Source organism: Tamandua tetradactyla, chromosome 4 (genome assembly GCF_023851605.1).
Source record: "Tamandua tetradactyla isolate mTamTet1 chromosome 4, mTamTet1.pri, whole genome shotgun sequence".
NCBI lineage: Eukaryota > Metazoa > Chordata > Mammalia > Pilosa > Myrmecophagidae > Tamandua > Tamandua tetradactyla.
Window position 1 is genome coordinate 30,009,446 of NC_135330.1, and position 25,835 is coordinate 30,035,280.

The 25,835-nt window shown below is 34.9% G+C and overlaps 1 protein-coding gene and 1 non-coding gene across 8 annotated transcripts in view; both read right to left on the reverse strand.

Moving 5' to 3' along the window:
• The window catches only part of COP1 (COP1 E3 ubiquitin ligase), a 277,716-nt gene that overhangs the window by 142,586 nt on the left and 109,295 nt on the right, over window positions 1-25,835 (reverse strand). For all 7 annotated transcript variants that reach the window (XM_077157085.1, XM_077157084.1, XM_077157080.1 and 4 more), the window contains 3 exons: window positions 20,123-20,180; window positions 9,822-9,936; window positions 5,916-6,051 (listed from right to left, as the gene is read on the reverse strand). In XM_077157085.1, coding sequence (XP_077013200.1) covers window positions 5,916-6,051; window positions 9,822-9,936; window positions 20,123-20,180 — 309 coding nt within the window. The remainder of the gene's footprint in view (window positions 1-5,915; window positions 6,052-9,821; window positions 9,937-20,122; window positions 20,181-25,835) is intronic.
• On the reverse strand, window positions 1,193-1,383 carry LOC143681986 (U2 spliceosomal RNA). Its single transcript, XR_013175018.1, has one exon. It is a non-coding gene; the product is annotated as a U2 spliceosomal RNA (small nuclear RNA).

The window sequence follows — 25,835 nt, forward strand, 5'->3', positions numbered from 1 at the left end:
AGTTTGAATTTGTTTCCCCCCTGCTAACCTGGGCATCACTCTTATTTGTACTCTCACCACTTACCACAGTGTTTGGCATGAATGGGTATAACATTTTTTAGTAAATGCAGGTGAATATAGGATTGTGGAGATTTTCTAGGTTAAAAAAAAAAGCTAGAGCTCAATTTTAAAAAAGTTGTATGAATATATGGCAACAGCCTCCTGATGTGAGGCCTATTCTTCCATCACTAACACTGTCAACTACAGAGATCTTGCTTATATACACCTTAAAATTAAACTTCCAATCATGAGTCCTACTTTTATCTCTTAGAACCAAACAGAGGCATTATAATTCCTTTTCTACTTCGATTATTTGAAGAGAGTCATTAGGTTGACTCTTCTCTTTCTAAACAGACAATTTATCATGAATAAAAGACAACATTCTAATTCTAAACCATCACTGTAGACATCCATTTTATGTCCAGATTCATGTCAAACCTCCACCAAGAAACTAAAGTCTTAAATGTTAGCCAAACTAAAGTCTTTAATGTTAGTCAAATTAGTATTTGCTTTGGGTTATTAAGTAAAGCATGAATTGATTTATGATTTTATGCGTTACCACTGACAAGCCTTGGTCATAAGCAAGAGCAAGGAAACATACACAAGAAAATAAGAGGAATTAAAGAGAGGAACAAGAAAATTTTAGGGTAAGGCCAGTGGGGGAAAAGGAAAACATGTAGTGACTTCTAAAGTATACACTTAGATTATGTTTCATCCATTTATTTAGGATTATTAGAAAAACAGAGAGCTCATTTATACTTGCTGACAATCTTGGAATTCTCTATTTTAAATTATGAACATTAATTTATACTTCTGTCTTGTGTCATTAATGATTTACAAACTTCTCTTTTAGCCTAGAGACAATTTATTTAAAGGAAAACTCATCAGTAAGCAATATTTAACAGTAGGCTATGGTGGACAACCAGTAAGAGCCCTACCTGTTCCAGACCCTCTGCTCAGCAGGAAAAATAGCTCCCATTCCTTTGTGTATTCATTCAACAAATAGTTACAACTGAGCACCTACTACATGCCCAGCATGGATATGCAGCAGGAAATAAGACAGGTAAGACCCCTGCCCTGATGACAACTTCAAGCCTAGAATACAGTTTTGTTTTTGTTTTTTTTAACTTTTTATACATTTATTTTCCCCCGAGGGGGGTGCACCGTTCCTGGAAGTACTACAATACCAGGTCGATGCGTGGAGTGGACGGAGCAAGCTCCTATTCCATCTCCTAATTCCAAAAATCCATTTAATATGTTGTCCTCGGATAGAAGACGTATCAGATATTAAATTGAAAAGAACAGATACTACACTTGATCCTAGCCAAAAGGCCGAGAAGCGATTAGAATACAGTTTTAAAAATTAAATTACTGCTTTAAAAGATTGGCAAAATTCCAAAAGGAAATAAATTCCTATGTATCCCCATTCTTCACATTTCTTACCCCAACCCCAGATGGTCAATAACTCTTAAGTCATTAATTTAAATATCATTTGATAAAAAGAGAAAGTACAACTAGTCATCCTTAAAATCACACATATTTCCTAGAAACAAGTCATAAATACCTGGAGATAAGTTTTGAACTATAAATTTAAAATTAATAGGCATTTTACAATAAAGAACATATTAAAAGTTACTCTAAATCTAGATTAACACTGGCTCTCATTACCAATTGGAATTTAGAAAAATCAATCTTTTAAACTGGCTACTTTAAAAACATAAATGTTTAATTTGAATAGTTTCAAATATGATAAAAAGTGGCACCTGTAGGTAAGACCCACAAAAAATTAAAACTCAAAAAATGCATTACTGAGGCCTACTTAGACAAGATAGTAATAGGAACACAAAGTGTCATCTCAAAAGAATGAATTCTGGATTTCTCAAAAGTAAAGTGTTTTCTAAAATTTTTCCCAATATTTCAACAGATCCCAAAGGATAATAAGGTAGTATAACTCTGGAGCCAGAATGCCTGAGTTCAAATCTTAATTCTGTCATTTACTAACTTTATATTCATACTGGACAAGTTAAAAAATTTCCTCATCTATGAAACGGGATTAATAGAATACCTTACTCCAAAGGACTGATATAAAGATTAAATGAATTGATTAATCAATTAATCAAGGTAAGATCCTTACAAAGGAGTCTCAAGGAATAAGTCTTCAATAAATGTTAGTTGTAACAAAATACTACATTATCAGTATAGTGACTGATATAGTAGCAATGAATGTCATGATATATCATTTTCTTCTTACAAACTTACTGATGCGTAATACAACTCTAATTCAATCATTTGAGCAAACATACTGAAATTTTTAAATAAAATATCTCAAGTAGAAATGGAATATGTATTTCAACCATAATACTTCAACCATAAAATTCAAACCAGGAATTCAAGAAACTAATATCTCTACCAAGTATTCAATAAGTTCAAACAGTGCAGAGTTTCAAACAATTCTTCTTTGGTGGGTACTGAATACCTAATTCAAGAAAAAATGCAAAATCTGAAGTTATTCCTACATGTAAGAGTTTCATAGGTGTTTTCTATCATTTTCATTACTTGCCGTTGTTAAACTGTGATTATCTGGTATTTAGGAGAACAAACTTTAATATAAGCCACCATTTTCCACATATTGCCTAATCTCTAATATTTGAAAAAATGTCAAGGTAAACAACTGCTGCCATCTGGTGGACTGATTAATACAGTATTAAATAACTTAAAATAATCCAAAAGAAAAGGTAGAAAGACTGCAAGGGTTTGTGGTTCAGCTTTTTCTCTCAGTGAGATTCTCACTGCAATAGTGACCCATATTATATATATTTTATAACAATTTTACTGTATGAATAATTATTTCTTCTACATGTAATAAATAAAACATAAAATTCAGCATTATTTTTCTTTTTTAACATTTCTTTATTCCACTTTCCATCAGAAATCCTTCATTAAATTTTCTGTTTAGAAAGAAATGTGTTTACACATAAGGGACAAAACTCATCAGGACTGTGAAAGCTTCAAAGCCCTTTCTTCATTTCTTGAATACCAATATCATTTGTTGGTACCTGCCTACAAACTTTGACAATTGGAACGTTTTCTGTTGAAAGTATTAATTTGATGGACTAAAGAGAAAAGAATGATGGCATGCAAGATGGACCAAGTAAAAGTGCCTTTTAAAATTTTTATTTTAATTGAAATATTTTAAAGTAACTAACTCCCCTTTAATAAATAATGTCCCCATACTGAAAGCTGGTTTAGACCTTATTACTCTCAAGGATAGACCATATCCTGGATCACAAAAAATAATTCAGTATTATATTAAATCAAGCTAAAATGGATTTGAGGAATGATGAAAAAGATAGGCTGTTACTCTTTTATGAGAATACCTAGAGATTTATAACGAATTCCAGATTTTCTAACCAGAAATGCTGTGCCTGTAATATGTTAAGAAGGAAGTTTTAATTTCAGTATTTTTTGTTGTTTACGTATTTAATAGAAAAGAAAATATAATAGAGGACTAATTCACAATGGACAGGGACATGAATCAATTTACAGGAGAGCTATAATCTGGATTATATTTTAGCATGGACAAATTCACATCATTATAGGTAAGTGTATGCATATCTTTACAATATTATAAATAAATCTCCATAGTTATTTTGGCCATTTTACATTCAGGCTACTTTTTGAAGCCTTGAAAAATATATATTATAAATCTTTACTGGAGTTAAGAATTTAAGTAATAATGTTATTAACCTGTTGCTCTAAGCTAAATTATTTCTTCTATAAAGGTGTTGAAATAATATTGTTAGAACTCCTGCCTGAATCCAAGCATCATATCTGGCCTACTTGTTATATACCTAGTGAAGTCCATATTAGGCCTACAATTAATTCTTCTTAAATGAATTTATTACATGGTTAAATGAGTCCCACAATCTGCTGCACTTTTATATTTTACTCAGTCTAGTGCATAAGGAAAATTTACATACCCAATATTTATGAAATATAATTTTATAAATAAAAGTATGATTTCTGTCATATTCATTACTGAGTTAAACAACCACCTAAAATACAACAAAAGGCTAACCACAATAGTCTCTTTAGTTAATGACTTAATTTTCAAGATCAACATTCACACATATAAATAAAAATCTTAAGTCATGAAAATGTAAAGCATGCAAAGTTTTGGTAATATTGGATGCATTCATATACATTAACTTTCTAACATACTTCAAAAGTATCTTTTTAAGGTTTGTTTATTCTCAGAAATTTGAATAGGAACTAGCAATTTGATGACACTACTGTTACTTTTTGTATAGGCTGTAGCTATGCTATAGTCCTATGATTTTACAATGTCTTGAGATAAATATTCTTAGGTATGCAGGGGTAAAACGATAGAGCATTTGGGATTTACTTTAAAAGACTTGAGAAAAAAAGATAAGAATGAAAGGATAAATGAAGCAGGTACAGAAAATTTTCTTCACTGCTGAATCTGATGATGATTTTGGGGAGTTTATTATTCCATGCTCTCAATTATTATTGTTGTAGAATTTTTTGTTAAAAATTTTTTAGAAGAATGATCAACATGTTGAAGATAAAATAATGCCATTAAATTAAAAATCAATACAGAAAGATAACTGGAAAATCTTGATACCTGAAAACTAATGACACATCTCAATAACTCATGGATCAAAGAAGAAATCAAAATGGATAATGAAAGCATTTTAAACCAAATGAGAGTGAAATCACACCACACCAAAATTTGTGGGATGCAGCTAACTCAATGCTTAGAAGGAAACTCGTGACAGAAAATGTCTATATCAGTAAAGAACAGTGTCAAGTTAATGATACCAGTTTCTACATTAAGAAAAAACAGAAAATCTAGAAAAAGAAGGGCAAATTAAACTCCTAAGAAAGCAGAAGAAGGGAAACAATAAAGCCAAGAGCAAATATCAGTGAACCAGACAACACAAAAATAGAGAAAATCAATGACCTGGCTTAAAGACAACATAAGTGGTTGATCATAAAACCACACACTTCACCCTAGATTAAACTGGTTTAAAAAAAATGTGCATTTAGTTTGTACTTATTCAAAAAATGCAAAATAGGAAAAGTTTGTTATGGAAGAATCATTTCCCCTTCTCAGTGCACACAGTTAAAATCTTCCTTTGTTACATTAAAACAATATCTATGTACAATCAGCTAGTGTTAAAGATGGGGGGGGGACACATCAATTTGAACCCCCCAAAAAAGAACTAGCTCAAAGAAATCAATAAAATTCATAAACATAATAAAGGAATATTATGAACAACTGTTGCTGATAAATTTAACAACCAAGATAAAAAGGACAAGTTCCTTGAAAGACACAAACTATCAATGAACAATCAAGAAGAAACAAATACCTTGAATAGCCCTAATTCCTTTAAAAAAACTGAATTTGCCATTAAAAATCTTGCCTCAAAGAAAACTCCAGGCCCAGATGACTTCACTGGAGAACTCTACAAAATACTGAAGGAAGAAATAATACCAATTCCATACAAGTGCTTCCATAAAATTAAAGAAGAGGCAGGCAGTGCTTATGAGGAGGACATTATTTTGTTATCAAAAACAAAGATATTACAAGAAAATAAACTGCAACTCTATGAGATGGATAACTATTAGTTATCCCATTTTGGAGATGAAGAAATTGATGTTCAGAAAAATTGAGGTTCAGTATAAAGAGGTTCAGAAAATTGCCCAAGGTAAGAGAACTAACTAATAATTAGCAGGAAACCTAACTTCAGAACCCCAACTCTTCATCTACAACGTTATAACAACTTCTCAAATTCAGGTACATTCTAAATGCACTTAAAAAAAGAAAATAATGAGTTCACCTCAATACTTACCTAGACACTATGCTGGAACCATTATAAAGGTCACTAGCATATGACAATGTGGCCAAAGGTCTTACTGAATTATATCGAGTAAACTTGGACAAGCACTCCTGAAATTCATCCAACTGGCTTGCAGTTCGACTGTCATCTTTATGAATAAAACAAAATAAAACAGATGAACCGAAGTACAAAGTAAGTTAAAGAGCAATGTCTACAGATTATAAAATATACACTAAATTAAAAACATCTTGAAGAAGCACTTAGGGAAGATTATTATGCACAAATTAGCTGATATTTTAGTTTTAATAAAAAACATCTTAGTCATTCTTTGAAAGAAATGCTATTACTTCTATTTTGCCACACCAACAAGAATATAACTGTGGATTATCTTTATTTTTTCAGGATAATTTCTTTAAAAACAAAAACTGAGTCTTTCTGGTCAACAAAAGTTAAATTACTTACTAAAACAAAAATCTTAATGGAGAAAGTGAAGGTAGAGAGAAAAATATACATACTGGATAGAGTATTTGTTAGTTTTAAGGAACATGTTTACAGGGATATATATTCATGCTACATGATTATTTTCAGGCAGTTTACAACAACATATTTAGAATCAAGAATTATCTAAACAAAAGAGTGAAATATTTCTTTATATAATACTTTTAAGTTTTGCGAATACAATTATAGGAATGACTTAGAAACTGCAATGTGTGAATTATTAATTCTCAAAATTAAACTTTAAAAATGTTTGAAATAGTTCCTATTTTCCCCCAAAGAAAAGAATACCTCCATCAAGAAAAATAAACGTTTCACTCCAAAGTCTTGGTGGAAAATGGAAAACAACAGTTCTAAACAGGAGAACACAGTACAAATACTATAGGCAAAATCCATGTCAATAAACTATTCATAGCAAAATTATGTGGTATTTAAATCATAAAATCAGCTTATGAAGGACTTAAGGACAAAGCTAATATATTCTCCAATTTAGAAGCAGATTGACAATGAAAGCATGAATAATAAAATCACTATTGTTCAAGACTAAAGTTTGAACTTATATTTTCCGCTCCAAAGAATGAAAAGAACATGTAATTACTTCAACTTTCTAGATTGAATTTAACACAAGCTTGTCACACAGTCTTTTTTATAACTTCTTCTTTACACTTAGACCATAGATAAACACACATGCAACTTTTTCAAGATTTCACAAATAATAAAATTTTGTGATTTCCCACCTTAAATGGCAACTGAAAGTAGTAGTAAGCATAATGAAATTAAAATACAAGAAACATTAAGTCAAAAGAGTCACTATACAATGCATACAGTTTATCTGGCATTATTAGGTTTTCTTGAAAGTAATTTTTGACATGATTTATTTACAATTATTGTAAAGAGAAACAACAATTACATGAAAATAAGTAAGCTCTGCCCCTGCTATTTTATGTAATAAAAATATAAACACTAACTAAATCCATTTAAACAATCTAGATTAAATGGGCCCAAGTTTGTAGTGGTTTCATTCTAAGAAAAGCAAAAGGAATAAGCCTAATTAGCATGCCATGTCAGAATGGTGTTGAGATAAAGCTCCTGCTCCACAAAATAATTCTCAGGAAATCCTACAAATTATAAATAAGGCACAGGTTATTGCTTAAAAAAAAAATCACCAACTGTACTACAAATGATTTGTATGTAATCTATGATTCTTTTCATAATTAATGCTACTACTGCGAGCTTATTTTAATGTAATAAATTACTGGAATTACACAGTATAATATTCATTTAAAAATTGTTTTTTTTTTTTTTTTTTTTTTTTTTTTTTTAAAGGAAAGACAGAGAGAAGGAAGGAAGGAAGGAAGAAAGGGAAACATTTTTAAACATTTTCTTGTTTTATTGTATTCTGTTTCTCCGTTTTTGTTACATGGGCTGGGGCCGGGAATCGAACCGAGGTCCTCCGGCATAGCAGGCAAGCACTTTGCCCGCTGAGCCACCGCGGCCCGCCCTAAAAATTGTTTTAATGTTAATCTGTTCTCTCAATCCCTAAGTATAGAAATTAATTTTCATTTATCTGGCTATTAAAAGGTGGGATTTTGGTTGATTTATAATAAACATCCATATATTTCTCCTACTTATCTAATTCCAGCATAGTCACATATTAATTTGCAAACGTGAGTTTCATCTCTTATTCCTAGCATAATGCTTTGTACTTCACCTTCTCTTTCATTTAAAGTTAAGCCAACAAGGGTTCAAGACATTATTTTCTTAATCTTCCTTTCTTATTCTCATAGTTGGGGAGAAAAAGAGAGGGTATGTATTCTCATTTGAGAGTACTAAAGGATAATTAATTCCTTAGGTGCCCCATTACAGAGAAGTTAAAATTTCTTCTTTACAATGAGGGCACTATGAAAAATTTCATATTCAGCAATATAATTACCACAGTCAGTGTGTGTATTTGTTAAGATAAACTTGAGATTACTAAAAACTAGGGACAATATGCTTTAAGTAAAATACAGTCATACCCATATAAATAACAAAAGCCTATGACCTAATTTTGTTCCTGATTTTAACTTATTATTCTACTCTCCCATAAAGCTACCCCTCCAAAGTAAATTGAATTGGCTTGTTATTACCTCTGCCATTCCACAGAGAACCTATGCTGCTAGTTACTTAAAAACTATTGGTAACAATAACCTGCCCCAATCTATTTCCTACATCTTTTTGTTTTCATGTCTGGTACTTGCCTATTTCAACATCATACTGACAAAGTATGAAAGGGTTAACATGAACTCTCTGCTACTCAGAATGCAGTTCAGGTCACCTTCAATTCATTCAACTTCCTAATATAAGTGATAGACTATTACAGAGGCTCAATAAGGTGCTCAGTTCCTTGACAATAAAATAAAAGATTTTCACTGTAAGTGCTGTTTACCACACACTTATAAACTAATGTTGGCTTTGTCCTAGTTTTCATGGTATGTTAATCTAAAAAATTTTATATCTCCTCCACCAGTTTCAAGGTAAGTTTGTCCAAAGGATCTAAGTAATACACAGATTATATGAATGTACCTTTTTAAGAGAAAATAAAAAAACAAATTTTATCCAACAAAATATCAGACATTTTTCCCTTGGTGGTCTTCATTTTGAGCAGATATACTACTAATGACATGAATTAACTGAGTTCCCAGCTTGTACCAAGCTAAGAAAAAAGGACAAAACTGCATTACTTTTCTATAGCATTAAAAATATCTTCTGCGTTCATGTTCACATCTTCACATAAATTATTCTTCTACTCTTATCAGTGACACAGCATATTAGCCTGGCCAAAATACAGCTGCTCTGAAATTCCTATGTTAATCATTCCCTTACATCTGTCCATTTTCAATTTGGTCTTCTGCCACTCCTAGTTATAATCAGTAGATATTCTGCTCTATTCCCATAATATTCTTTGCATATTTATTTAACACATAGCATCTTATAGAATTATTTGCCTGTTGATTTCCTCCACTAGATTTTACCACATTCCTTGACAATAAGAACTGGTTCTTTCATCTTTTTCTTTTTAGCACAGAGCTCAGTGTCTACAACTTAATAAATGTTGAACAGGAGGCAACTAAATGGAATTTGTTTTTGTTAGTTATGTTTATGTTTGATTTTTTTCAACTTTTATAGAACTCCATATATATAAAGATTAAACATTTCCAAATGAAGACTATGAAAATATCTACAGGAAAGCAATATTTTCAAAAACCTGAAAGGACTTCCAAAATGCTTTAGATGACTATTTCTAAAATACACACTTTTACATTGTGAACAGGACTATTTCCATAATGTGAACAGGAATCTTTCCATAAATCCAGCATAAGAACCTAGAAATGGACCTAAAATAATGAATTTAAGATATAAAGAGAAGTCTTGAATATGTACCTGAGATGCGAGACATCCTTGTGGAAAAGTAACATTGCTCTAAGTCTTCAAAATGAGCAGTGAGTCGTTTTCGTCTTGATGCTAATGTGCTGTTATACCAAGGTTGTTTCTTCGTCTAAGGCAGTAACATAAATCAGAAGATATTTAAAATTCAGAAGAATCCCTACTCTTCTCTGCAGAGTACCCAAATGTTTGCATATTTAGTTACAAAAGTCCATCCCATTAAAATAATTACACATGGTGAAAAATGACAGTTCTTAGATCATATTTTCCCACTTTTAAAGTGAAAACAGGAATCAAATTGTTCATAAAAGGGTGAAAATTAAAAATGATCAGAAATAAGGTCTAAAAGTTGGTTATAAAATTAAATTGAAAAAACATCATTTAAGAACCTATTATAACTGCTGTTCTAAAATTTGGAATTTCCACAACTTATTAGAAAACAATCAAATATAAAATTAATTACTTTGCCATCTCCTCTATAATGCAACTTTGCACTCTTGGGATAACAGGTGTAATGCTTAATTACAGTAAATTTCTAAGTTAATATCAATTATTAAATTAAAGGGCAGTAACTGGTAGATATTAAATAATTTGATAGGCACATTATAAGAACAGAATTAGTTAAATCAGATATGTGTAGACAAAAACAAAAACGTGAAATTTATTAGCATATAAATCCTGCAAAAAGTAAAGATTTGCAATCTAAATACATAGTATTATCTATTCAAAAATGGTTATCTACCATATTTGAAGCAAATATAAAGAGTAAAAACATATAAGGCGATCTTGAGATGACGAAAGTTCACAAATAACTACACTGCAATCTCAAATGCATTAGGTAAGAAGCACTAAGGAACTACAGTGAACCAAACACTGCTTTAATCAAACTAGATTTTAGATAAAAATAATATTTTAAAGCATTGCTTGACTCACAAGAAAGTAATCTATTTTCCAAAGCCACAACAAATAAACCAAGAATCTGAACTTAGGGGAATACTAAACAAAATATAATGTTGTACTCTAACAAAGAAAAAAATATATACAATGGTGCAGGGGAGAGGGGAGAGAAGGAGAAAAGAACTTATATGGAAACAAACAAATACCAACATAAACACAAGTACAGGAACTAGGATTTGGAGACTTAAGCCTACGACCTACCAGGGGTAGGAGAACTAAAGACAGAACTTGCAGAATTGAAGATATCTAAACGAGTTTATCCAGAATGAAGAGTAGAAAGTTAATCAGATATAAATTTGAAAGAGTAGATAAGAGACATAGAAAATAAAATAATAAGGTTTAAAATATCACCTCAGAGTCCCAAAAGCAAAGATTAAGAGACTTAAAAAAGGAATATTTGAAAAGTTGATAGTTGAAAATTTTCTGGTACTGATAACAGACATGAATCCAAAAAATACAGAGATCCTATCAAGTAGAATAATTAAAAAAAAATTCACAATTAAACATACTAATGTAAAACTGTATTTTTCTTCAAAGACAAAAAGATCTTAAAATCAGACTAACAGAAAAGATAATTCATCTAACAGGAACAACAATTAAATGCTTTTCAACAACAATAAAAGAAAATAAAAGACATGAACTAATAATTTCAAAAGGTAAAATTCATGGCCCATCAAAACTGTCTTGCAATAACATAAAAAATGTTTTATCATGTAAATGATGCATAGGTACATAATCTGGAGAAACTCTTACTGTACATCAATAGAAATGTACAAAGATGTTATTCATAGCAAAAATAAAAACAAAATGGTTATTATAGATTATATACTTGATAATTTATGATATTTTATCAATATAGAATATTTACATCAGTGAAAAGGAATCAATTGCAACCAGACAGCAGCAATGAATCTCTGAAAGAACAAATCTCAGAAGACTACTTATTATGATATTTTTATAGGTATCAGAAATAGTCAAACATAATAAATTGTTTAGTGGTATCTATCTATCATCTATATGGTGAACCATTTTCAAAAGTAATAACTGATAAACACAAACAGTGGTTACTCTAGGGAAGACATGGGGGTAATCTGAACGTTACTGCTAATGTTTTATATTAATTAGTAATTTAATAAGTTGGTAACTGGTCTCATAAAGGTTTATTTTATTATAATTATGCTACTAATTTATAGATTTGTGAAATACATACTTTTACATGTACTTTTTTTTTTATAAATCCTACGGGGAATATCCTAGATTTTTTTTTTTTAAAGTGGTCTGTTCAATGGAAAAAAAAAAAAAGACTTCATACTGTGAAAGATGAGAGTGAGTTCTATTACAAAAATCAGGAGTATGACATATTAAACAAATAAGTAGTAGTAGTAAACACTTTTATTTGGCTTCAAGTTTTTACTTGAAATTCATAAGTAAATTCATCTTCACAATTATTTTCCTAATATTCTTAATTTATCTTGAATTTGTACAAAACCCTAGTGCAATCTCCTTTTAATACATCCAAGACTAGGCTGCTTCACACTTGTTGGTAAATATGAAACACCTGGCACATTGTCATACAACAATTTATTAAATTCACAGAAAAGTAAAAAGGCAGCCTATGCAATGGGAGACAATATTTAGAAACAAAATATCAGATAAGGGTTTAATATCCAGATTATATAAGGAGATTCTACAACTCAACATAAAAAAGGCAAACAGCCCAATTTAAAAATGGGCAAAAGACAGACACTTCAGAAGAGGAAATACAAATGGTTAAAAGGCACATGAAAAGATGCTCAACTTCACCAGTTAATAGGGAAATGCAAAGAAAAAACACAATGAGATATTATCTCACACCTACTAGAAGGGCCATTATCAAAAAAAAACAGAAAATGCAAGTACTGGAACTAGGATGGGGGTAAGGGATTAACGGTTAAGACTGGTTACTTAACTAGAATGTACCTATGTGACCAGCTCATAATACAAACTCTGATACAAGCAGACCTGAGTCTTCCCGGTACTAAGTTACTTCAAATGCACACCAGTAGTGGTTCCAGACCCGAGACAAAGCAGTTACTCTGTCACCCAGTCATGGAAGAACAAAGAAGACTGCACCTGAAATCTGTGGACACTTTCAATGAATATCCTCCTGTTTAGCGGCATTGTATACTGTAATAAATGCTTAGTAAAAGTGTTCCAGGCGTATAAAGTGATTCCTGTGAATCCTCTCATCGATCACTTAAGGGCATAGTATATGCACTTAATTACGCATACAAAATTAATGTATATATTGTATACTATACTATATATACACATACATATATTTGGTACCTTATATGAATTTGTTTGTTTTTATTATTAGGGAAGTTCAGTTAATGTGAGCTGAACATTTCAAGTTTCTCTTTTTTTTAACATGTATTTCATCCATTTTTCGCCCCATTAGGGGATTTCATCTTTTCCTTAACTGTTATCAAAAGCATTTAACATATCAAAGCAATTTGATTTACCTACCACACTTACGATACCTTCTCTCAGTTCATTTTTAATTTTGTTTAAAGTACATATATGCAATCTTCTTTCTTAATTTCTATAACTCCATTGTTATTTAAGTCATTATTCAACCAATCCAGACACTTTGAGTAACTAATAAAAACAGGCAGCTAAATTTCCCACAAATAGTTACAAAAATGATTGTCAAAATAACATTTATTAATCTCTCCTTGCTGCACTGATATGCCATGAATGACTACAGGTTGAACTCTTAAATTACTTTTGGGACAGATTTTTAATTTTTTTCTGTACCTTTTGTTGTAGAATATATTTTAATAGCTGAGTAGAGGCCCTAATATCATACATTTAAATCATTCATTCTACTAAATGAACTTTGAAGTATGTAGGTCATACTGTGCTCACGCTTTCAATTTGTCATACGATGTTCTTTTAGATTTGTCTTTCCATGTTTACCATTTAAGTTTTTCCTAATTTCCTGAGTTAAATGGCTATTTCATTTATTTTCACTCTTAGCTAAAAACAAAAGCATTTAATGCTATAAATTTCTTTGAGTACAATTCTGAACATGTCATTAATTGTGATATGATTATTTTCACAAGAATTATTTTTAATATAAAAGTATTCAAAAAAGTTGTTTAGTTTATTTCCTTCCAAATTATCAATCAATCAATCTAGAGTGCTGGTCTAGAGAATGCAGATGCACAATTCATTCTGTTTTACAATTAATCCATTTATCTAAATGCTCCAAGGACTACTACAAACAACGTGTCCTCTGCTACGAAGTATAAAGTCAGAGAAGTATCTATTAAATCAAGATGAACACATCTCAAAGAAAAACCCAAAGTTCTCACATTGGCCTAAGAAGGCCCTACATTAAGTGGCCTTTGCTGTTTCTTTTTAACCTTATAATCTACTTTTCTCCCCTTTGCTCACAGCTACAGTGGGCATGCCAGGCATGCTTCCACTTTGGGGCTTATTTATTTGTTACTCCCTCTGCCTAGAACTTCTTCCCAGAAATAACCATATGAGTGCTGCCTCGCTTTCTCTATGTTCAAGTGTTATTTTGTTTAACTGTTAGTATCTCTCCAGCTAGAGTGAAAGCTTGATTTGGAGGGATTTTTGACCGTTTTCTTTTTGTTCAAAGCTGTATCTCTGAAACCTATACTAATGTCTGATGAATAGCCAAGTACTCAAATTCACTCAAGCTACTGGTTGAAGAAATGAGTATTTAAAAAGCACAGGCTCTGAAACCATAATGCACAGGTTAAAATCCAAGCTTCTCTTACTAGCTATATAATCTTGAGCATTTCCCTAATTTCTCTGTGCCCCAGTTTCCTCTTCAATAATTTTTTATATATACAATAATATTAACAGTGCTTACAGAGTAGGCTGGAGAGTAAAAGTAGTTAACACATGTAAAGTATTTACAACAGTGTCTATGAACAAGTGCAAACTCAGTGTTACCTAACTATTAGTATTACAACTTGAGCTTTACTTTAAAATCTCTCACTGTGATTAAGTTTCAATTTTTTATTTTATCCCTAATGGTTTTTACTTTACATAAATTTCAATGCTTATAATATGACATATAAATTATTACTTTACTGAGCATCATGGCTCCTAGATGCTAAAACAAACATCATACAATAGGTTGGTATAAAACAGGAATTTATTGGCTCACAGCTTTGAAGTTAGGGAGAAGTCTATTATCAAGATGTCAACAAAGGAATACTTTTTCCCTGAAGATGGTGACATTTTCGGGCTGGCTGCCAATGCTCCTTAGGGGCTCCATGGACTTTTCACATAGTATGGTAGTATGGAGCTCTATGTATGCCAGAAAAAACATGTTCTTAAACTTAACCCATTCCTGTGGGTGTGAACTCATTGTAAGTAGTACTTTTTGATGAAGTTACTTCAGTGACAGTGTGGTCCACTTCAATCAGGATAGGTCTTACTTCTATTACTGGAGGCTTTTATAAACGAAATCAAATTCAGACAGAAGAGAAAGCCACAAAGAGAGAGGAGCTAGGATCTGAACATCAACAGAATCTGGAAAAGAAAGGAGGGGCCATGTGACAGAGGAGCCCAGAACCAAGGATTGCCATTAGCCAGTCTCAGAACACCAGTCATTAAAGAGAAGGCATGATCACAAAGATACCTTGATTCAGACTTCTGTAATCTTAAACTATGAGATATCAAAATCCCATTGTATAAGCCAGCCCATTGCATGATATTTGCTTGAGCAGCCAAAGAAACCAAAATACATGACAACATCCTCTCCTTTCTCTTCCAGGTTCCATGACTTCCCACCTTCTTACTTATTATCCCATGGCTTCTCTCTCCATGTCCAATTTATTTTGCTTATAAGGACTTACATCAGCATCACATATCTACTGATATAATGCATTGACAAGAACAGAGCACCATTGCCGTAATATTCCTATTCAAAACCCCTACATCATAAGGACATCCAAAAAAACCCTAGTGAGATACATGGTGGAGAGTCAAGTGGCCTATATTCTTCAAACACATCAAGATCATGAAAAACAAGGAAAGACAGAGTAACTGCTTCAAAATTGTCACAAAAGGAGTGACACTAAGTAAGTATACAAGTGCAGCATATGATTCTGGATTGAATTTTGAACCTGTAAAGACCATTACTGAGGCAATGGGCAAAATTTAAATGGGGTCTGTGGATAAGATGTTGAGTCACAGTTAAATTCTTAATTTTGTTGGTTAAATTGTAGTTATGAAGCAAAATAAAAGAAGACATAAAAGAACATCATGTTCACAACTACCTACCAGGTTCACCCTGAACAAATCTCATCTTTTTTGAAATACGAAATATGAAAACTAATTACTAAATCCCATGTAAAAAGTCACAGCTTTTTAAGATTTTGTTTTGAAAGATGGTGTGTGTTACATGTTACTTCATAAGCTAAACATATAAAGTAAACAATTTTCCTGCCAAACTAAAAATTGATAAGGCTCAAAACTAGTTAAAGAATAGCAAAAATGTCAAATATATAAAGAACCATGGATTTGTTCTGCAAAACACTTAAGATTCTATGAGGAATAATAAATTTTATATAAGGAATTCATATTTTACTGGGTAAAAGAAAAGGACAAGCAAGATATTAAGTGTATAGTAAAGAATTAACTTTAGTCAAAGAAATGCGTGGCCTTTGTCCTGGCTTCTGAAGAGTAATCTCTAAATCTCTTGAATTTCCGTATTAATGGGAGGGTCATGTTATTCATTTGTCCTTGCCCATCCTAAAAATATATGCTAAGAATATGACTCAGGTTGGGGGTGGGGTGGGGTGGGGTGGGGAGGTGGGCAGGGCTAGACTTGCCTGGAAGAGGAACCATGTAATTAGAAGACTGGGGCTTTCAGCCATGTGACATGAACTCAACCTCCAGGGATGAGAGGGGTGCTGGGGACTGAGTTCAATCATGTGGACAATAATTCAATCAAGCATACCTACATAATGAACCACCTATAAAAACTCTAGACACTGAAGCTTGGGTAAACGTTCCTAGCTCGTCATACTCTTGTTACACACTGATGTGCTGGGAAGATGATGTGTCCTGACTCCAAGGAGAGGGAAAGGACAATGGAGGCTTTCCAGACTTCTCTATATAATAAAATTATAATAAAATTGTAATTAGATGTATAGCACTTTCTTGAATTCTGCCTGTCATTCTAGTGAATTAATAGTTAATCTGAGGAAGTAGTAATGTTATGTAAAATAAAATGGACACCTGCATTGGACATTGCCAAGAAGGAACCCCTTTCTGAGAAGGGCTTTTCCAAGAGACAGAAACAATTAACTTACAAAAGGCTTTATACAAAACGGAATACACTCTATAGAAGTATAGACAAGCAAAAGCTGGCAATAAACTAGATTTGGTCCAGCAGAGGAAGCTTATGAGACTGGACAAGCATACTATACTAATCAATGTAGCCTACTCCCCACTTTGTAAGACTTCCTTGTGTAAAATGGAAACTTAATAACAGCTATTTGAAACATTTCCTCCTTGCTTCTGCATTTACTCTATATAAGGTGTCCCTTTCCACTCCCTCAATTAGAGTACCTTTCTATTTTCTGAATGGGATGCTGCCCGATTGGTGAATTGTTCAATAAAGCTGTGAGATTCTAAATTTAGTGTTGCTGAAAAGTTTTTATTTTATCAGTGGGAACCTCTAAATAAATAGCAACTGGTCAGAAGTGAGGTGGCCCTGGGAATACCTGAACTTGCAGCTTATGTTTGAAATGAGACCAGTCTTATAGAGGACTCTGTCTTTAACCTGTGATGTTTAGCCTAACTCAGTTATTAAGAGTCAGGTTGTTGCAACAAGTTAATGATAAACAAGTAAATAGATTGTAAGTTCACAGTTTAAACTTGTGCCATTATGGCAGCCACTAGCCATAAGCAACTATTTAAAATTAAATTTTAATTAATTAAAATTAAATTAAATTAAAAATTTAATTCTTCAACACACTAGCACAATTCAAGAGCTCTACAGCCACATGTGGCTAGTATATTGTATTGAACAGAATAGATTACACAGCATTTCCATTATTTCAGAAAGTTCTACTCAACAGTGCTAATTAGCCATATTATGATTTTTAAAACATCATCTCTGTTATTGTGTTAATCCTTTTTCTACACCGAGAGATTTCTTTGGGTCATGAATACATTTTTAATGCCACATAAACTTTCTTATTAATATAAACACAAAAAAGAACTATGACTCAATCTTTCATGACTCATAGCTTGACTCCCATTTCATTATTACATGTTTAAAAGCATAAATTATATATAGCTGCTAGTTTATAACTATCAAAGTTAAAAACAAAGCATCTGACCATGCAATTAACATTCAAAGGGGATTCATTATTCTTTGGAAAAATCAAGCAACATTTAGAATAAATATAAAAATGTGGCAAGACTTAAATGACAATATATATATATCAAAGAAACCACCATGATGATTTATAGGAAGAGTACATCTATGTACTCTGTACATCCTATGTAATGTTATTTGATGTTCACATGTTGAATTATTTACACATTCTCTAGTTACATAAACTAATCATGAAAGTAAGAGACACAGTTATCCAAGTATTGGGAAAAAGAATAAACCCAAATTCTTACCATCCAAAAGGATCTACTTTCGTTCTGATAAAAATAACTTCAAAATTTCATATCTACTTACATAGAGTGAATGCACAAATGACTATGAATTAAAAACTCATTTTTTTCTTTTGCTATAAAGGATAATGCAATTCATACAATCTGTACAAAAGTTAGTGTGCTGGTTTGAAATTATGTACCCAAGAAAAGCCATGTTCTCTTAATCCTGATCCAATCTTGTGGGGACAGCCATGTTCTTTAATTCTGATCCAATATTGTAGAGTAGATCTTTTGATTAGGTTGTTTCAATGGAAATGTGTCACACCCAGCTGTGGGTGTGACCTTTTGAATAGATGGAGCCATGACTCTACCCACTAAGGTGGGTTTTGATTAGTTTACTGGAGTACTTAAAACAGACGACATAGACAGAGACATCTGGAGATGCTTGAAGTGCCTATAGAGAGCAGATGCCTAGACACAGACATTTACAAATGCAGAGACCATCAGATGACACTATGTACCTTCCCATGAGATGCTAAGCAAGGACCCACAGTACTGAAAAGCCAGAACCTGGTGAGAGCTAAGGGAAGCTAAGAGAAGAAAACCAGAGTGTGCCCCACAGAAGCTAAGAAAGAACAAGCAGACCTCAACCACATCCCTTCTGTGTGATAAAGGAAACCCAGACACCATTCAGCCCTTTCTTTGGAGCCAAGGTATCTTTCTCTGGATGCCTTAGTTTGGGCATTTTTAAGTCCTGAGAATTGTAAACTTGAACTCAATACATTCCTTTTATAAAAGCTGATCTATTTCTGGGATGTTGCATCCTAGCAGCATTAACAAACTAAAACAGTGCAGGAGTAAATAATAGCACTGGACCAGTGTTAACATTCACAATTTTAAAATTATATTGCGGTTACATAAGACAATGACCCAGCCCACCCCATTTTTTTTTTTCACATGGGCAGGCACTGGGAATCGAACCCGGGTTTCCAGCATGGCAGGCAAGAACGCTGCCACTGCACCACCATCGACCACTCCAACCCCAACCCCATTTTTATGAGGACCTATGGGTAAAAGGGGAATTATACGTGCACCTTGTCAGAGAAAAAATACGTGTACATATGCAGGAGAGGATAAGAGTGATACGGCAAATGTGATAAAATATTAACAGTGGGACAATTTTGCTAATGGCTATAAAGTGATTCATTTTACTATTCTTGTAACTTTCCTTTAAGTCAAAATTATTTAAAAATAAAGTTTTTTTTTTTAAGTCATGTCAGGACTCAAAAACAGGTTTGACAAATATCAGTATTCCCAAATAGCAGATGAACAGGGAAAAGTAAAGAAAAAAAAAAAAAAGCCTAATGCTTCAACATAATGACATGTAATTCATCAACACTATAACTTTCATCACTCTGGGAGAAAGCATGCCCTGATTATTTATAATTAATTCTTAAAGTATTTCCTTCCTCATCGTCTAATATTACCAAAGTGTTAAAAAACAAAATTTTATTATTGACAAGCAAATAATAGCAGATTTTATCATTATACACCAGTTATTTAATTCCTAGTCAATGTCAGAATTTTCAAAATAGATGTGTTTATGACAGGTCGTTTCATTAATCTATGATTTTACATCTCAGGTGATTATATTCTTGGTACTACAAAAACATACTGTTAAATATATTATTTACCTGAGAACTGCCACTGAAACCTGGAGGTTGGCTGTATTCTGTGGAATCAATAATACTACTGCAAATGAAGAGAGAAAAATGTGATTTCAGTGTTTACATTATTTTATCAACAGAAAAAACAAGATCTAAAACATATAACACATAAACCAAATATTTCTAATTTCTAAACAAAGAAACACGGATTGCCAAATATGTAATCAGAGATCATATAAAAACATAACCGTTAAGCAAAATGAGCAAATATTTTAGTAATCTATCCCTTTACCCCATCTCCTTGAACTTAAACACCAAGAAAGAATGCCAAAAGGGAATAATCACAAGACAGATAAATACATAGATATATTTGCTTCTTTTTCATTTTCAGATACATTAGTAAGTTATTTATTCCAAAGAGATTATCACAGTCTAAAAATGTTTTTGTTTTTTTTTTTAACATAGGCAGGCACCAGAAATTGAACCCGGGTCTTCAGCATGGCAGGCAAGAACTCTGCCACTGAGTCACCATTGCCTGCCCTCTAAGAATGTTTTAATCTAAACAAAATCAGCATCATCACATTTGAATAAAAATTGGTTTAGTTTATTATTTAAATAAAGTATGAGCTAAAATGTTTTTTAAATGCCTAGAATAGTAATAATAGCCTAGAAAAACAGATCACATTCATGATTATAATTAAACAATCAAATAAAAGGAACAATTTCATTTGACAACAAGTAAATTACCTACCATTGTCTAATTTATTCATTATTTGATATAAATTGAGGGGGAAAATCATATGTAAACTATAGTTTATACTATAAATTCTGGAAGCTTTCTTCCTCAGAATCTAAAGCAGAATAAAAAGGTCCTGAGAACAGCAACCTTTGGTTTGGAATTAATTACAATATGAAGGGTTTGCGCTGAATAAGAGCTTAAAAGTAAAAATTCAACTCATTTATCAAAGAAATAATCTCATACAAACATGCAAATCCACCTCAATGAATCATGACTAATAGTTATTTTAGCCTATTATATATAAGGCATTGTGTAAAATGCTCAGATAAAAATCTGAGAGTGTAACTCTGGCAAGGAGATGCTGCATGTACCCCAGAAAAACATGTTCTTAAATTTAATCCACTCCTGTAGGTACAAACCTACTATAAGCAGAACTTCTTGATGAGTCTACTTCAGTGAAGGTGTGACCCACTTCATTCAAGAAGGACTTAATCCTACTACTGGACTCCATCATAAATGGTGAGGGGGGGGGTAGAGAGAGAAAGACACGTTATGTGCCTTGTTATGGGGCAAGTCAGGACGGCAGGTGCAGTTATCCAAGAAGGATCTGTGGAAAGACCTACCACTAGATGGTTTGAAACCCTGTGTCTACATGAAAAACCAACAAGATTTTTGCAAGATCTGAATCAATGGAACCACTGCCAATCTGGACTAAAAGGGACAGATTGAAAGAAAAATCACTTTAAAGGCAGGACCATGGAAGTTAATGTCTAGACCAAAGACATCTTCTTAGGCCAAGAGAGCAGGTACTCATGTGTGGATGTGTGGAACTATTGAAATAGCCCCAGTGCTTGGAAAAGGGGGGGAGGGGGGCCTTCCAACCCATTGTTCAGGACGACTGCTATCACCCCAGTTTTCTAAGATACCTGGGGGTGATTGAGGAGAATCTGGCTGCCAACCCTACGCTTGATGAGGGTAGAGGCTAGGGCCTAGCAGCCATCCTGATCCTCAAAGATGGTGGAGCCTCAACCCCAAATTTGGGAAGAACATGGTTGCTGCAAAAGCATCTGGAAGGGCTGGGGCTGCCACTCCATTAGGCTGGGGAACAAAACATCATTTAATAGATGGCTCGGACCTTGAAATCTAATGGCATACCCCCTGCAGGGTTTCATATTATTTGAGGCCAATGACCCCTGTTTTCCTTCCAATTTCTCCCTATAGGAATGAGAATATTGATCCTATAATTGTCCTTCCTTTGTACAAAGGCAGCAGATAACTTATTCTCTAGGTTTCATAGGTCCACAGATGGAGAATAACGCCCCAGGACACATCACACCTATAACCAATTTTGATGAGACTTAATACTTAGCACTGTCACTGAAATAACTTAAGGCTTTTGGGATGTTGGATGGGATAAATGTATTTTGTATGTGGAAACAGCCTGTCTTTTGGGGGTCCAGAGGATGGACGTGATGATTTGTACCCCAGAAAAACATCATATATTTAATACATTCCTATAGGTATAATCTCATTTTAAGTAGGTTCTTTTGATGAAGCTACTTCAGTTAAGGCATAACCACCTCATTTAAGATTGGATTTATTCTTATTACCAGAGTCCTTTTTAACTGTATAAATACAGACAGAATGAGAAAAACAGAATCATGAAGCTGAAATCAACAAAACCTGGAAGAGAAAAGAAAGACCAGCAGACACCACCACATGACTTTCCAGGTAGCAGCCAATCATGGGAAAGAAAGTATCACCTTGATGGTGCTTTGATTTGGACATTATCTCAGCCTCAAACTGTAAACTATAAAATTCCCCTTGTTTAAGCCAACCCATTTCATGGTATCTTCCTCAAACAGCCTAGGAAACTAAACCAGTAAGAACAAGCCAATATTCACAGGATCACAGTATAGTTTTGGAAATGCATGCAAACAAACTAGTAGACACATCAACAAACAGGAACAAAATAAGTAGAAATCTGAAAGAAAAACAGTGGAAAATTCTATTTCCTCTCCCACACCTCTCTTTTTCTTGGGTCATGAAAGAAGAGAGAGGAGTGGCATCATCGAGTTGGTGGAAACAAACCAAGGCTCCATTCTGCCATAGAATTTTTAACAAGTAGCAAAAAATGACAAAGCCATCTTCCTCAAAGCTGTGGAAAACAATTAAAAGGCTGGAGTAACTTTTACTAGTTACTTTTTTGTGGAGAGCCGCCTCCCGGGTCAGGCCTAGTGGTCGCGCTGCAGCCTGCTCTAGAGTTCCCCCCGCCCATCGAGTGAGTCAAGATGGCGCCCGCATCCTGTTTCCGCGTATGACGTACGCGCCCACCAACCCTATCTTCCAATCACCTCTGTATACGTGGCACTAACCTATTGGGTTTGGGCACAGTATATAAGAGGTTACCCGGACAGGGTGGGTGGAGACGACCCACAGGGAGCCGTACCTGACGGCCGCATAGAGGTTGTCTCCCCGCGGGGTGCTTAGGCCCGCGTGGAACCTGTAACAGAGAATGCAAGCTTAACTCCAGTAAAGGTCTGTGCTCACAACCGCTGCGTGCCTCGAACCCGTGTTTATCACTCGAGTCGGTTTGCCTGCGTCTGTCTCTTTCTCCCCTCCTGTTCCCTTCGCCGGCCGGGGATCAGAAGCCGAACGAGACGGCTGCGGACAAGTGGTGGCCCGTACGGGGAACCTCCTTCTGCTGCCTCTCCCCGAGCTGGTGAGGACGTGCTTCTCGGGTTCGCGGCGGACCCTCCGCGCCTGATCAACGTGAGAGGGTAAGTGCTTCCTATTACGTGAGAGTTAAGGGCTGTGGGCGTTCAGGTAGCCCCAGTGAATCGGGAGAGCTCCCCGATTGGTTAAAGTACAGTGCCGACTGCAAGCATGGGGCAGTCAGGAAGTTCACCTTTATTACCCCCTTTAAAAACCCTTTTGAAGCAGCGGGGCATCTCGGTTAGGAAGAGTTCCCTCCTGCGGTTCCTTGAAGATGTTGCTACTTTTGCACCTTGGTTCGCCCACTCCGGGAGCCTCAGCCTGCCTTCTTGGATAAAACTTGGTAACGACATAGATCGGGCGCGCCAGACGGGCCTTTGTATGGACCCGATCCTGGTCCCTATATGGGAGACCGTTCGTGCTTGTCTTGAGGCGGAGAATGCTACAGGCCTAAGTCCGTCTTCCGCCCTGCTGCAGGCACGGCACGCGCTCCAAGAAACTCAGTCAGTTTCGTCTGCGGACGGCTCCCGTAAAGGCAAGCCGCCAGAGTCAAGCGATAGTTCAGACAGCTCTGACTCAGAGTCAGATGGTGATGAGACCGAGGGTGCAGACGCGCCTCCGCTGATCGATTGGGGGAGGCCCCCTGTCTCACCCACGCAGCCTTCCGCCCCGCCAGCGTCTGCTGCAGGGGCGCGGCGGCTTCCGGTGAATGGTTTTGGTGATCTCGCCAAAAACCCTCACCACGGGCTCCCTCTGGTGGCCGAATCAGGTAATTACAGTGGCTGCTCTCCAACTTCTAAGCGCTTGTTAAAAGGAATGGGATATGTCCCCGGCAAAGGCTTAGGAGCCTCATTGCAGGGGCGCACAGTGCCTATTCAGGCTGCCTCCAATTATGATAAACAAGGCCTAGGTTTTTCCTAGGGGCCACTGAGGGGAGACTCCCACCCACACCTATAAAACTAAAGTGGAAGACCAGTACCCCGGTGTGGGTGCCTCAGTGGCCCTTACCAAAAGAAAAGCTGTCAGCATTGCATACTCTAGTGTCTATACAGCTAAAAGAGAGCCATATCATTCCCTCCACATCACCTTGGAACACACCCGTATTCGTCATAAAAAAGAAATCAGGCAAATGGAGACTGTTACATGATTTAAGAACCATCAATAACTGTATGGAGCCTTTAGGACCTGTTCAAATGGGGTTACCCCTCCTCTCAGCTTTGCCAGAACACTGGCCCATTATCATCCTAGATCTTAAGGATTGCTTCTTTTCCATCCCACTTCACCCTGAAGATACTCCAAAATTTGCTTTTACTGTGCCCTCTCTTAACCAAGAGGAGCCCTGTCAACGCTTCGAGTGGACGGTCCTGCCCCAGGGCATGACTAATAGTCCTACCATGTGCCAGCTGTATGTTGCTACAAAGCTAGCTAGCACTCGGCAGCAGTTCCCCCAAGTGAAAATCATCCATTATATGGATGACATTCTCTTAGCCCATAAAGACACAGATCTTCTCAAAACAGCTTTATCACATTTAGTCCTTAGTCTTAGAGAAGCCAACCTGGAAGTGGCCCCTGAAAAAATCCAGATGACAGAGATTACCACCTTCCTGGGGGCAAAAATCATGCCTCAGCATGTTTCCCCCCAAAAAGTGTCTCTCAGAGTAGATGACATACATACCCTTAATGATCTGCAAAAACTTATGGGAGATATCAATTGGGTTCGTCCGTACTTAAAGATCACCAATGCCAAATTAACACCTTTGTTTGATTTGCTAAAAGGAGATTCAGACCTACACTCGCCCCGGTGTCTCACCCCAGAGGCGAGGCAAGCACTACGTCAGGTAGAACAGGCGCTCAGTAGTGCTGCTTTAAAAAGAATAGACCCCCAAAAGCCATTCGAAGCCTGCTTACTGCCAACAAAACTACAGCCCACGGCAGTGCTATGGCAACAGGGACCATTACTCTGGGTCCACCCTGGAATTTCCCCTAAGAAAAGTTTAGAGCATTTTCCTACAGCAATTGCAGAGTTGGCATTGGAGGCCATCAAGAAGGCCATACAGCATTTTGGCCAACAGCCTAAGTACCTCAGAGTACCTTACTCTTCTCAGCAACTTGAGATACTTACTGGATGTATAGATCAGTGGGCCATCCTCCGATGTACCTTTTTGGGAGAAATTGATAACCAATACCCAAAAGATCCCCTCTTACAATTCGTCACCCGTCACCCAGTAATCTTTCCTAAGGTAACTTCATCTAAGCCACTAGTGAACGCCCTCACCGTGTACACGG